This window comes from Ursus arctos, unplaced genomic scaffold, assembly GCF_023065955.2.
Source record: "Ursus arctos isolate Adak ecotype North America unplaced genomic scaffold, UrsArc2.0 scaffold_10, whole genome shotgun sequence".
NCBI classification, from domain to species: domain Eukaryota; kingdom Metazoa; phylum Chordata; class Mammalia; order Carnivora; family Ursidae; genus Ursus; species Ursus arctos.
This window is the reverse complement of record NW_026622764.1, coordinates 64,439,609-64,454,565: the sequence shown is the minus strand read 5'-3', so window position 1 is coordinate 64,454,565 and position 14,957 is coordinate 64,439,609. Positions and strand designations below refer to the sequence as shown.

The window sequence follows — 14,957 nt, the reverse complement described above, 5'->3', positions numbered from 1 at the left end:
TTCTTTTGTTTTAGCTCTTATATTTAGGTCTATGATTCTCTTTGTGTGAATTTTAAAAATATGATATGAGGGAAGGTTGGATATTAAACTTTTTGTTTGTTTTGCATATGAATATTGAATTGGTTCATGACCATTTGTTAAAGAGACAGTCCTTTGACATTGGGTTACTTTGGCACCTTTCTTGAAAACTATCTAGCTGTGTTTGTGTGGATTTGTTTCTGAACTCTGTTTGGTTCCTTTGTCCTCTGTTTCTGCTTTTATGCCAATATTGGATTGTCTTCATTTTCGTAGCTGTATAGTAAGTAGTTCTTAAAATCAGGTCGTGTAAGTACTCCAACTTTGTTCTTCATTTTCAAATAATTTTGGCTATTCTAGATAGTATTTCAGTACATGTTGTGAATAAACTTGTCAAATTTATAAAATGCTTACTGGGATTTAGATTGTATTGTGTTAAATCTATAGAACAATTTGCAGGGAAGATTATTGAGTCTTCCAGTTGACGAACACAATATATCTCTTCCTTTATTTAGTTTTCTGTGATTTTTCAGTGTTTTGCAATTTTTAGCATAAAGTCTTTTTTTTTTTTTTTTTTAAAGATTTTATTTATTTATTCGACAGAGATAGAGACAGCTAGCGAGAGAGGGAACACAAGCAGGGGGAGTGGGAGAGGAAGAAGCAGGCTCATAGCGGAGGAGCCTGATGTGGGGCTCGATCCCAGATCGCCGGGATCACGCCCTGAGCCGAAGGCAGACGCTTAACCGCTGTGCCACCCAGGCGCCCCTTTAGCATAAAGTCTTAAATATCTTTTGTTTCTGTTCCTATGTACTGGAAGGTTTTTTAATCATCAATATATTGATATTAATGTTGAATTCTGTCGAATACTTTTTCTGATTTTATGGAAGTGAACATATCGTTTTTCTTGTTGATCTTTATTAATGTAGTAAATTATAATGATTGATATTTAAGTGTTAAACCAGCCTTTGTGTTCCTGGGATAAAAATTAGTTGGTTGCTATGTTTTAACCTTTTCATACAGCACAGATTTTATTTGCTAACCTAATGTTAAGAAATTTTGCAATTATTTTTATGAGTGATTTGGGGGTGCAGTTTTCTTTTTCTATAATACCTTTTTCTTGTTTTGGTGATAGGGTAATTCCTCATATGATGAGTTTGGAACTATTTATTTCTTTCTATTAAAGAGCTTATGTAAATTGATATTACTTAGTCTAAAATGTATGCTAGAATTCACTATTGTAGCTATTTGGAACTGGAGTTTTCTTTGTGGGAAGGTTTTAAACTATGAACTTAATTTCTTTAATGGATATAGGGAGGTTTTCTATTTCCTTTGAGTAAGACTTTGTTAGTTTTGTCTTCCAAGTAATTTGCCCAGTTAATCTAAGTTGTTGAATATATTGGTATAAGTTTACCATTATATCCCCTTCTTACTTTTTTAATGTCTGTAGGATATTTAGTGATGCCTTCTCTTTCATTCTTGATACTGGATTTTTTTTTCTTGATTAATCTAGCTGAAAGTTTATCCATTTTGCTGTTCTTTTCAAAGATATAACTTTCTCAGTCTGCTTGATTTCATTGTTTTTATCTAAATTGTCACATTGTAGAGAGTATGTATAATTTTGACTAGAAGAACTGATTTTGATTTCTGAATCCTCTACTTCATTACTGTGGAAGACTAGTCCCTTAATGTCTCTTGGCTTACTTTAATGTAAAATATTAGTACATTCTCATCGAAGAGTGTTACTGTGAGCCCGTAATGAAATAATACACTATTTAATATATTAGTTGTAAAACATGTAAATATTTCTTGCTCTTTGGTTATTATTAGTGCATAAGCATCCTTGTAGTATATCATTTCATCAACCATTCCCCTGATTTTATTTGTTTCCTTTAATATTTATTACTAACTTTTATTTAAAGTTATAATTTTCTATTGCAACAAAATTGTGAAACAAAAATAGCAAAGTTAAAAATCTCTTTCCAGATGAAAGTTAATTTTACATACCAGATTGTTAGGGTGGAACACATATCAAATGTACATTGTGGTGCTTAGTGGAGAAAACACTGTCACTGTCCCTAAGAAGGTACCGGTTTTCTCAGATTTATGTAATAGTTCTATTTGCATATATACATATATTTTAATACACTTTATAGAACTGTTATTGGTCTGACATCTAGTAGATTTCAGTTTAAGGGATGAGAAAGAAGAACCAAGTGTTTTGACAGTAATATAAACAAGTTACTGTCTTATTGATGGAATTAGCAAAATTAGCTAAAACAGAGTGTTAAAGCTATTTTAATAAGTTGTTTGAATTGCCTCAGTTGGGTTGCAAGTCATCCTGTTTTTAGATATTTGATCCATTTACCAGAAATCTGTGAATATTTTCTATTAATATGTAATGCATTTTACACACACATGCATGCACACACAGAGAAAGAGAATTTTACTTACATGTTGTTAGTGGTGTATGTTTGAATTGTTTTCGTTCAGGGGATTTTGATGGACTTACACTCCTCCTTTCTTGGTTTTCCCTGTATCACTCATTTTCATGAAGGGTAGTATCAATTAGGAATATAGTTTATGTAGGCGAAGAAGCAAAGAAGAAGCTAGAAGTTTTACAACTGTTATTTCATTTGAGTCATAGAAGTTATATATAAGATAAATGATATTATTGCTATTAAATTAGTTGTGGAAAGAGCCTCAACATGTGACATTGTTAAGGTTCTAAAGCAGAGTCACAGCCTGAACTAAAATTTATCTGACCTTAAGTCAGTGTTTTATTTTGTTTTGTTTTTTAGCAACACATTGGCTCATTTCCAGGTGTATTATCTCTGCTTTGTAACTACTGAAGAAATCAGATAGGAGCTGATTTTAAAATCCTTACTATTACAGTGTTTTTGGTAATTTACTTCTGGATGAGCATGATAGTAACAAGAGGGTACATACTGTCTGGACCACTGTTGATAGCAGTGCCTTTGGATCACTAAAATTATGGCACTGCTTACATTTCCTCTGAAATAACCATACTACATATTATATTTTATGCTGTGGAGGTGCCTTTCTATGAGCTATGCTGCCTTCATATGAGCAACTTGGAATGGAATTCTATGGAGTGGGTTATGTAAAGGTGAATGACAAATGTTAGATGATATTTTATGTGATCTGTGACTTTTATGGATATACTATTTAGATTTGCCTTTCATGATTATCATTTGTTTCATGAATCTGCTTAATTTGGGAAATAGTGAATTCTTCTAATTCACTGAAATAGTTTACTGAAAGCATTCCATCTAAACATCAGGATTATTTCTTTTGCAAATTAAATAGATAGGAGCATAGATTTTGGAATCTGTTGGACTAGAGGGCGGTGAAGGATACAGATTTTGGAGTCCTGTGGACTCATTAGACACAGTGAGGAACATCCAGTTTTGGGTACTAGCATATTTCAGAAGGAAGTATGGAAGAAGAGTAAAGACAGCTTAAATCCAAAATCACAAAGGTATCCCAAGGGGTATGCCATTAACACCATGGGATCAGAAGGAAATGTAAGGAATCTAGGAAATGAGTGTTGAGATCAGGCACAAATGGTTTGGATGTAAATGTTCCTGGATTTCACATCAGGCAGTACTGTACAGTCAGCTTTTGTACATTGACTAAGGGAGGTTGTAGGCATTAGCTAAAAAGAGTAGGAAAAGCCTGGAGATACAGTGTATACTGTAGAGGAGGCTGTGGTTGGTATAAAACGTAAGAGTCAAAGATTGAGGAGTACCATCTTGAAATGGGCTATTTCAGGTCCCTGAAACATTTAGTCTAGCTGTTGCATACTAAATTTAAGAGAATGTCTTTCAGTAAAGGTAACTACCTTGTTCAAGAGATTGGCCATAATATAAAGATCCTTATTTAGCCACGGAATTATTGGAAGTCCACAGTGAAACTGAGGAAAGTGCTATTCTAGAGCCTTTCAGGTGTGTGTTTGGAACCAACTGTAGCAAGACCAAAGACTAATATTATTTCATTATCACTCAAGGTTAGATTCTTCTTTTTGTAAGACTTTTTTTTCCATTGTAATTTGGTTCACTAGTGTTTGCAACTCTATGTGATTTAGGGCTCTTTCAGTCCTACTGTGGAGATAATAACAAATGATCTCTTGGATCACCTGTCTTTCTTAGTGGAAGAGTAGGTCTAGAAAACTTGAAGGGCAGCTTGGCTCAAATTCTTTCCTCTATCTTTTAGTTTAATGCAATCTTTAAGTTCTAATTTAGTGTCTAGTGGACTGGATGTTGAAACCTGATGATATAGAAAGTGTTAAGGCCATTAGCTGGGAATAAGTCCATGATTTTCTGATATTTATACTTTCATTGTTTTTTGATCTGTAAAGGCTATATTTGACCTTGGTTACTATCACATTGTCTTTAGCTGATACTTTTCTTTTTTCATTGCCTTGTAGGCAATTGCATTGCCTCCTATTGCAAAGTGGCCTTATCAGAATGGCTTCACCCTAAATACTTGGTTTCGTATGGATCCATTAAATAACATTAATGTTGATAAGGATAAACCTTACCTTTATTGGTAAGTAATATATTTAATTTTAGTGCTTTTATCTTAAATATTTCACTTTTATAAATATGTAACAGTATCAAGGCAACATTAAATAGAATGAGTATGTGTTTGTGTCATATACATATATTTATATTTATATTTGTATATGTTAAAACTATAAAGACACATGTCAGTTTATTTATTCATTTTTTGCTATTGATTTTAGGGAACCTGCCTCACTATTTTTTTTTTCCAATTGCAATTTGAAAGTCAAGGTTTACAAACCTTCTCTGTCTAGTCCACAGCAGATTAGTTATGGGATTGTTAGTGGACATGCAAGTTCCCAGTCCAGGGGAGAAAAAAACAAACTCCTTCCAGATTTCATTACTTTGCCTTTTTACTTCCTTTGTTCAATGAGCATAATTAAAATATGCTTTAAAAATATTAGTGATAACTACTATGTAAGAAAATAGTCAAATAATAAAAGTAATTATTTGATAGATAACTTTTTTTTTTGAAGATTTTATTTATTTATTTGACATATGAGAGTGAGAGAGCACACAAGTAGACAGAGCGGCAGGCAGAGGGAGAAGGAGAAGAAGGCTTCCTGCTGAGTGGAGAGCCTGATGCAGGGCTCAATCCCAGAACCCTGAGCTCATGACCTGAGCTGAAGGCAGAGGCTTAACTGACTGAGCCACCCAGGCACCCCTATTTGATAGATAACTAACAGAATGGGTTGATAAACTCAGATAGGTTGACCTGTAAGGACTGAGAGCTTGGTAATTTTAGTTTACCAATTATGCACAGTAATGAGAACATCAAACTTTCATTGATTGCCTTACTGTATACCAAGCATTGTAAGTGTTTACATGTATTAACTCATTTAATACTTGCAATGCTTTGAAATAAGACTGCCTGGGGTTAAGTCTTATCTTCACTACTTATCGATCCTGTGCTGTTGTCTTCAACTGTAAAGTGAAGATAACAGTAGTACCTATCACATCAGATTTAATGAGAGAATAATTAAGTGCTTTTGTACATTGACTGGCTCAGAAATAGTGCAGAAAAGTGTGAGCTATTAATAGCTTGTAAGCTCTATTAGAAAAGATCATATAAGAATAGTAATGAGAGGGAGTTCTAAACAAACATCTGAACTTCCAAACATAAATGTGTTGAATTTCAGAATGGTCATTTTGGCAGATCATACATTTATTTCAATAATACCATTATTTTGCAGAGCATTTACAATTTTTACAATACTGTGCTTAAATTCACAGCTAGGAGGAGTGCTCCCTTAGAAGGAAATAACTGTATTTCATAGACACATCTTTTTTCTTCTTTTAACTAAAAATGTACTCCTTTGTTTGATTATCTATATCATTTATCAAACTTGGCGCTCTCTTTTTTTTTTTTTTTGTAATTTGTAAGCTATTTTTAAAGATATAATAGAATTGGGAGTAAGTTGTTTTTGAAAACAGTAGCTGGTACCTGTATTTGCTAATTTCAGGGGTCCTTGAAGGCAAATGAAATCTACTTGGTAGGCTTTCATTGGCCATTAGTTTGTTCTTATGTATTTGTGATATTTTACATTGAAATTTCAAAAGGTTCTGTCGTCCTCAATTTTCTCAATTAAAAGCTCTTCCTTTAGTTGTTCTAAACCCTTTATAGTTTAGTCTCTATTTGGTACATGTAATACCCCTTCTACTCTATGGGGAAATGAGTTTTATTTTTATAATAATATTTTATATTATTTATTTAATAATTTTTAGATATATAGTTCTTTGTATCAGAGGATATTATACTATTCTCAGTTTTCTTTACAGTTTTCGTACTAGCAAAGGAGTTGGTTACTCTGCTCACTTTGTTGGCAACTGTCTAATAGTCACATCACTGAAGTCTAAAGGAAAAGGTTTTCAGCACTGTGTGAAATACGATTTTCAACCACGTAAGGTAGGTGTAAGTAAATATTTCTACTGAGAATGACACAATTCACCATTCCTCCTGTCTTAAAAGTCACCTATTATGACTTCTGTAATATTCTCTTTTATTGCTTTTTTTTATGACTCATAATGCTTTTCTCTTCTCCTTGTCTGCACTTTCTTTTTATTTTTATGTCTAACTATTCACATAAAAAGATCAGGCTCTTGACCTCTTGCAGTGTCTGTCTTGCTTGCTCGCTCGCTGGGATCTATTCTATGGCATTCTTACTGTAAATACTAATTGAGTATTTACTGAGTTCCAGACACTGTTGTAGGCACTAGAAATATGACAGTGAACAAAACAGATAACATTCCTGCTTTCGTGGAGCTTATATTTTTTGGGAATTTTTATTCAGTTTCACGATAGCTTTACACTCTTTTTCTTATCCCGAGCTCTATTCTTATATCCTCATCTACCAGAGATACTGCCATGTAAATGTCTTTCTGGCCTCTCATCTTTACGGAATATGTAACACTGAATTTACATCTCCAGTCCCATATTCAGTATGTTCTTAAGTCCCCTGTTTTGATTAAGCAGCCTACCATCTTCATGATACTGAGGACTTGAGTCAGCTTTGTTCTCCATCCCCTTTTTGATCATGATATCAGTGCAATTTTCCACTCCTGTACTTTGTATCTCTGTAATATATGTCTTAAAAAAATTCCTTATTTGCTGCTTAAATTCTTCATATTGTTCCCTCTTTATCTTGGATCCTTTGTTTCTTCCTCTCAATATTCTTGATCATATTTTTCCACAGCTCAAACCAGTCATTTGCTTCTCACAAACTAGAATAAATTAACATTTTAAGCCTAGTCCTTCATGATTTGGATTTCATTTTCAGCTTTTTGCTTATACCCTTTATTCTCTCAAAACTGAACTGTACATATTTCACTTTTTATCTTTTCCTTTTCAGATGTTCAATCTCTGGCGTGAAAACATTTATGTCTCCTCACTTATGGCTGTAGGTCTTCAAATCCCACCTTATTGTTAGGTTCCATTCCATAGAACACCATTTCCCTGGAATCTTTCCTTGATTTTCCTTGTTCTCCGATATAATCTCTTTCATAGCATATTATTTCAGTATTTCTTATAACAATTCTTTCTTTTAAACCTTTATTACTCATTTATATGTGCATTATTTATAACTATTGAAACTAAGCTGTGTGTTGGGTTCATCTTTTTATTCCCTATATACCTGCCACAGAGTTTTGAACTTGGTGGACTGCTAATAATATATGCTGGATAAATGAATAAAATATGCTTTAACAACCAAAAAGAACCCTTTTGTTTCCTGAAAGAGTAGGTTGTATTTATCTGGATAGCCAATTTCTATTGAGCAATTTATTTTCTAATAGTGTTAAATAAATGAGGTGTTACCCTTACAAAGTGAGAAAGAAGGCCTGGGACTTCTTGTAGTCAGTGCTTCTTGTAGGGCAGTATGTCAAGGACCTTTTCCATGTGGCAGGAGGAAGAAGGGTAGTCACGACAATAAAGGCCAAGTAATGTAGGATGTTACTATGTGATAAGCTTTTAAAATCAAAAGCATACCCACCTTTTTTTTGTGGTTGTTTTAGCACAGTAATGTACACTGCAAAACTAAGTTAATTTTTGGATTTGTAGAGAATTAGAGCATTATCCATAAGCATTAAGAGAGATTTTATGCTTTTTGAGAAAGTGTTTTACACAAGTTAAATGGAAAATATAGTTACTTATAATCCTAACTACTGACACATTTTTATATCTTTATTCTGATCCTAAAATTTGGGTATGTATGATACATAATTTTGTATGATATGTCATTATATATAATAATTTATGTAATATATAAATTTGCTATATGTTACATAGAAGTAATGCAGTATCTTCAATTTTTAGCATGTTTATGAGAACAATGTTAAATAATTTTAACAATTACATTATTAATTCAAAGTTTATTCAAAGGCAAACTTGTATATGAACTTTATGTTACTTTAATTATGGTTCTGAGGAATTATGTTTGAAAAACATTTGCAGAAATTTTGCTTTAATTACAGCTCTATCTTGTCGTTCCTCTTCCTTTCCTTTTCTCCTCCTCAATATTATCTTGTCCCTCCCTTACTTCTAATTCCTCTTTTGTTCATCCTTTTCATATTCCCCTAAACTTCCCCTTCTTCTTCCCTTTTCCCTCCTCCTCCTTTACTTGTTCTTCTCTCTTCTTCCTCTAACCTCATTTGTTTTAGATGATAGAACCAGTTTTTAGACTGGAGATTCAGACTTCACAGTAGTTTGTATATGTGTACATGTCATGCACTATGGATTTATAGATAACTGGCTCTTTCAAAAGGTCAAGTGTTAAACCTCCAGATTTGGTAATACAGTGAGACTTTTCTTGAGGGTGTTTTAGCTAATCCTAGTAGTCCTGAATCTTGTTTACTGAGATTGAAGGTTACACTGATTTCTGTTTTTTCAATAATGCTGGCTTCAAGGAGGGGTTGTTGCTCTAAGGTTAATGTTTTGGCCTGTTAAATGTACCTTTGCTTAATACTCAGTAGAATACGGATATTCAGAGACCATGTTGAAATGTGTTTTTAGAAGTCTGCTCTAAACATAAAAAATAACGAGAAAATACAGAGAAATGTGCAACTGTATAATTAGATTTATAAGATGTAATTCACTCACTGTCACCTGGGGTTTTTCTAGAGAGATGTTCCATTATATATTTTATATGTATGTAATATTATAATGGACTTCATCTTTGTGTTAGAGTAACTAACCATCTGAAAGTCCAGAATTTTAAAAAACAAAGTACAGGAACATAGGAGTTCCCATTTCCACATGTTTAAGGCTAGTTACCCCTTCCAGGTTCAAGGGTCTTTTTTGGATATATGATAGTGAGATTGTCCACCTTCTTTAGGGCATACTCTGACTTTTATGCACAGGAATATTTATCCATAGAAACAATCATAACAGAGATGATAAGCCCACATATGACAGAGGGAATGTCATTTCTTTTTCTTCTTTTTGTTCGTTTTGTTGTTTGCTTATGATCCCATGTATGTTTTGCCACATACTGAAGAAAATATGATTTACATTGGGGTTTTCAAATATACATTTAAAAATTTTACCTGAGTCTAATAAAAATGTTTGCTTTATGTTTAAGCAAAGTAATAACTATTTTTATTAAAGAATATCAGTGTAACAATCATTCATTAATATGTAGTTGGAAAATCACTTAAAAAGCAATGATTCTAAATAAATGTATACATTAGATTGGAGGTTCTTTTTTCTTTTTTTTTTTTAATAATTTTTATTTTGCTATATTAGTCACCATACAGTGGAGCTTCTTTTTTTCTTGATACAAATCCCAGTTATGTTCATACAATTTCACTTGTCTATCCTCCAGAAATTCTGATTTATTGATTTGAGATGACACACAGGAGAGTTTGCCAAATTATTTTGAATTTCAGTGGGAACTTGTTATAAATACAGATTCTTAGAATTATAGTTTTCATGTTAGTATGTTTTTAACAAATACTCTAGGTAATTTTTTTCTACAGATAAGTTTAGATAACAGTGGTTTAAAGAGTATAAATAAGGAAAGTTAGGGTGAAGTTAAGAATCAAATAAAATTGTCATTAACCAATAAAAAGCAATTTAACCCATTTTTTCTTTCTCTCTTTATGTCTTTGCACTATTTCCTTATGAGAGATACATTCCCATTTGTAACAGCTCTATATACATTGATTCTAAGGAGTCTTGGTCAGAGCAAGGCCATAGAGTGATAGACGTTTTGAAAAACCTGTAAAAATTCTCATAAACCTTGAAAACTATAAGTATTTTATTTTACTCTTTCATTATTCAAGATAAATATTCTCTTTTTTTTCTTTCTTATTTTTCCAGAAGATGCCCTAGCCAAATTGTTATCCTTGAGTAAGGTGTTAAACTAGCCTTTCAAAAAGAAATGTTTGTATTAAAACTTTTGCTTTCTTACCTGTACCACTTACCAGATATTTGACCTTGTGGTAATGTATGTAAACGGTTAACATATTACCCAATATGTAGTAAGGGCTCAATGTGTTAGCTGCTATTGATATTTGTATAAATATCATGTTATATTTTCCTGTGAGTTCTTACTACAGGTTTTTTTTCTTGTTCCTTCTTTTATAGATCTACTTTTTCTTTTATAGATCTATTACTACAGGTTTTTTTCTTGTTCCTTCTTTTATAGATCTATTTTTGAGTCTTCATTAAATGCAGACCTTAGTAGATGTATATACTATCATATAGTATAGTAACTCAGTAAAAAGTTTCCAACTTTCCTCCCATTTCTTTTAAAATATAAGTCAAAAATACCAAGTCAAAGATTGGGCTCTTTGGAATTGAAAAGACGCTTGCCTATTATATATAAAGGATATATTGATGTACCAAGGAAAGAGAACAGAAAAATTAATTTTCCTGTAACTACTATGACCTTCACTGAGATCAGTTCATTCATTTAACTATGCATTCATTCATCAGTTTTATCAAATATCAGTGTATGACAAAAAGAAAACTCTGATTGTTACTCTACATCTTATTATCTGGCTAATTAAGTGGCTAACTGTAATAATTATCTCAAGTTAATGGTACCACAACCAATTTAAGTGAAAAATTAGAAACCATCTTACACTCCTGTTTTCTCTATTATCACTTCCAGTCAGTTCTGTTAATTAGTCCCTATCCCCCTTCTTTTAAATTACCAATGCCTTTGTTTTAATTTAGGCTTTTATAGTTCTCTTACCTGAACCTTTGCTGTAGTTTTCAGCTTTATCTTTAACCACATTTGCCTAACTATCCCATCTACTCACTATTGCCAGTTATTTTCATAAACTATGAAGATGATCATTTCACTTTCCTGCTCAAAATTCCTAGTGATACCACATTATGCAAAAACAAAGGCCACTTACTAAAGGTGTCCTGTACTTCTCTTTACAAGCTGGTCTTTGTTATTGCAGCTAAATCTAAACACGGAGAAAAGTTTTGTCAGGCCTCTGTGCTGTTATGTAAAATATTAGGATAATTCTGCCTGGAATGTTTCTTTCCCTCCTGTTTATGCAACAGTTTGTATTCATCCTTCAAGCTAAGTCTTAAGTTTCATTTTACTCTTTTTAGTGACTTCTCTGTTAGCCTTCCTTCTCCATTTGTCTTTCTTTTCCCTCTGCCCTCAGTTAGTCATTACTTCTTTGGCTCCCATATCTGTGATTTAGATATTTGTCATGGTTTTATAATTGTTTTCATGTTTATTTTTCTGGCAAAACCTCCTTAAGGGTGTGTATGTTATCTTTGTATGCCCACAGTCTGGGGTATACTTGGTATGAAATAGACATTCAGTAAATTATTTGAATGAATGAATGACTCTGAGGAGTAAATAATGTCAATTCTAGTAGAAAAAAAAATCTCATTGGGGGAAATAATGGATTAAAAAATAGATATTGAGTTAATGCTATCTTATTTATTGGTGCCAAATATGTATTAGGAATTATTCTTTATAGTTTTCATACATTGTCTGTTATCTATAATGTTCACAGTCACTCCACAAAGTAGGCATTATTATTCCTCCTTTTTTAGACATGAAAATATGTTCAAACAGGCTAAATAATTTTCCAGAAGCCATAGAGCTGGTAACCTAGGAACTCAGTTTGTATCTGTATGAATTTAAAGTTTGTACTTCCCAGCCCAGCATAGTAAATTATCTGGTACACAGGAGAAAGAATCAATAAATATTTGTTAAAAGGTGCTTTTCTATATTAGGTATGTCAGTAACTATAATAGTACATCTAATATTATTTAACTTGTCTTTGGATAGCAGGAAATCCTCTTCTATCTATAGACATTTATTTTTGTGTATTCTGTTTAGAAATTTGAAATTTCTAAAAATTTTACTCCAAAATATAAAGGCTGTATTTCCCCGTGTTACCTAGATGGCATTCGGGTGGAAAATTTTCAAACTCAGTGAGGGTAATACAGGTAAATTTGAATTCTTATGCATGTAGACTGTAAGATTTTTCTTGAATTTATTTGAAGCTCCATTTTTATGGCTTCTTCTTGATAATTTCGTAGTATTTAGAAAAATGAGTTGTTAAATGACTGACTTTAAAGATTTTCTTCTGCTTTTAATCAGGACAAATATATATGTTGCTTTCTGATCAAGTGGAATATTTAGTTTGCAGTAATTAAAGATTACCTAAAATGAAACAACTTTAAAAAAGACCTGTGTTTTAGGGATTAGATAGTTTGACCTGACATCTTATTTTTATAATTGAGGAACAATGTTGTTTCGGTTATTGTCTTCCATGAATTGTTGAGTGCACTATTTTTATTTCCTAAGTCAAAATGAATGAAATTGAATTTTGTTCCAAGTTTTTCAGACACCTTGAAATAACTAATATTTTAGTGGTTGAGAATTATTACTATAGCTTTATGTTTTTCAAATGTACTATATGAAATAATTGCATAGCACTTTTAAGTAATTTGGGAAACAAAGTTTGCATTATATATTTTTATTTTTGGAGGGGGAAACTAAGTCTAATTTTTCCTCCTTACCCACTGAAGGCATACTTGTTCAAGTATCTGTAAATTTTTTAGTTTTTTATATTTTAGAAAAATATTTCTGTATTCTTATCCTTAGGTTATTAGCTTTCAGAAAAGTAAGGGTTGGATCCACAAATTGTTATAGAACTTAAACCATTCTATATCAAAATACACCCTTAAAATGCTTTTGGTTGGCCCTAGTAACTATAAAGTTAGAACTTAATATAAACTCATTCCTTAATGTGTATTCACACATTATCAAGTCAAAAATATATAATTATTCTTGGACCTAATAAATCTAAATTGTGGAATTGAGATGACCTAAATTTTATTATAAGTGTTAAAATGTTGTTCTTCTGACAGGTCTTTTCTGACCATGCAATCCAAAGTAGAATCCTAGGTTATTCTTTCTCAGTTTACACTGGTTTTATTTTTTCCTTCATAGTGATCATCATTATTTGTCATTTTATATATCTTTACTTGTCTAATCTCTGTCTCTTTCATTATACCATGAATTTCAGGAGAGCTGGACCTGTGCTCTGTCCGGTCAAACCTAAGTATTTGCGGTGCCTGGCAGAATATACATGTTATTAAATGAATGAACACAAATATATTGTATTTCCATAATATTTGGATCTTGGTATAGTGGAAGGAGTATCATTCCAGTGTTCAAGGCATTCTAGGTCTGTCTTCATCACAGACTTATTCTTTATGAGTCACTTCTTTGATCTGCAAAATGAGAGATAAGAGGGGGAGCTTAAAAAGTAACATGTAATTGTTTTTATCTTTTCAAGCATTTCTTGTAGTGTGTTATGAATGTTATGATTGCTTTTTTAGACAATAAGTTAACATGACATATTAAGGTCTTTAAATTTTTATTTATTTAAGTGGTACATGATCAGCATTGTCCACATTTATAATCGATGGAGGAACAGTGAAATTCGGTGTTACGTTAATGGACAGCTGGTATCCTATGGTGATATGGCTTGGCATGTTAACACAAATGATGTAAGTTTTTTTTTTTTTTAATCTGCTTTAATGTATTTGAGTGTGTGATCTATCATTGTTCATAGCATGAATTGTATAATAAAATAGTTTGGTAGAAACTTAATAGTTGTACTTTGAAAGTTTTTTTCTCTTAAGTGAATTTTTAGGTCTTAAATTTAGTAGATTAAGTTGCTAAAATAGATAATTAGTGGTTAAAAAAAAAGGAAAATTGGTGAAAGAAATTAAGTATTAGGTCAAAAACATCCATGTAGTATTCTGTTCTTTCCAGAATTTCAAGCAGTAAAGACTGTGTCTTGCACCTTATTTGGATGTGAAAGGAAGACTTTAAACAAAGTGAATAAGTGTAACAGGTAGTCACTATTATTTACTAGATAAATAGTGATAAATGCTGTGGGAAAAAATTTAGTGGGAATAGGTATAGAAACTATAGGTGTAGGGGAGAGGGAAGCTGGATGGTATGAGATGATCTAAGTGAGAAGAGTTGAGGGAGCAAGTCATGTGGGTATTTTGGAGAAATATCCCATTTGCTGGAAGCAGTGAAAGCAGAGACTTTGAGGCAGAACTGAAAAGTTAATTGAACAAAACAATCAGTTTGTCTAGAACAGAGGGAGGAATGGACAGAATAATGTTAAGAGAGAAGGTTAGGTAGGCAGCAGGGGGTGAAATCATGCAGGGCCTTACGTGCAAACACAGTACCTGGGCTTTCCCATCTTACCCAGCATAAAAATCTTTGGAAGGTTGTGAGCAGACAAGTGATGTAATGCTGGTTCATATTTTAAAAATATCAGTGAGCTGCAGTATTGAAAATATTCTGAAAGAAAAAATGACAGAAGCAGGGAGATCAATTGAATGACTTATTGTGATAA

General features: G+C 32.3%; 1 protein-coding gene across 6 annotated transcripts in view; it reads left to right on the top strand.

Annotated features, from left to right (window-relative positions):
* The window catches only part of NBEA (neurobeachin), a 662,109-nt gene that overhangs the window by 74,467 nt on the left and 572,685 nt on the right, over nt 1–14,957 (top strand). For all 6 annotated transcript variants that reach the window (XM_048215508.2, XM_048215507.2, XM_048215504.2 and 3 more), the window contains exons 5-7: nt 4,463–4,584; nt 6,378–6,504; nt 13,972–14,091. In XM_048215508.2, coding sequence (XP_048071465.2) covers nt 4,463–4,584; nt 6,378–6,504; nt 13,972–14,091 — 369 coding nt within the window. The remainder of the gene's footprint in view (nt 1–4,462; nt 4,585–6,377; nt 6,505–13,971; nt 14,092–14,957) is intronic.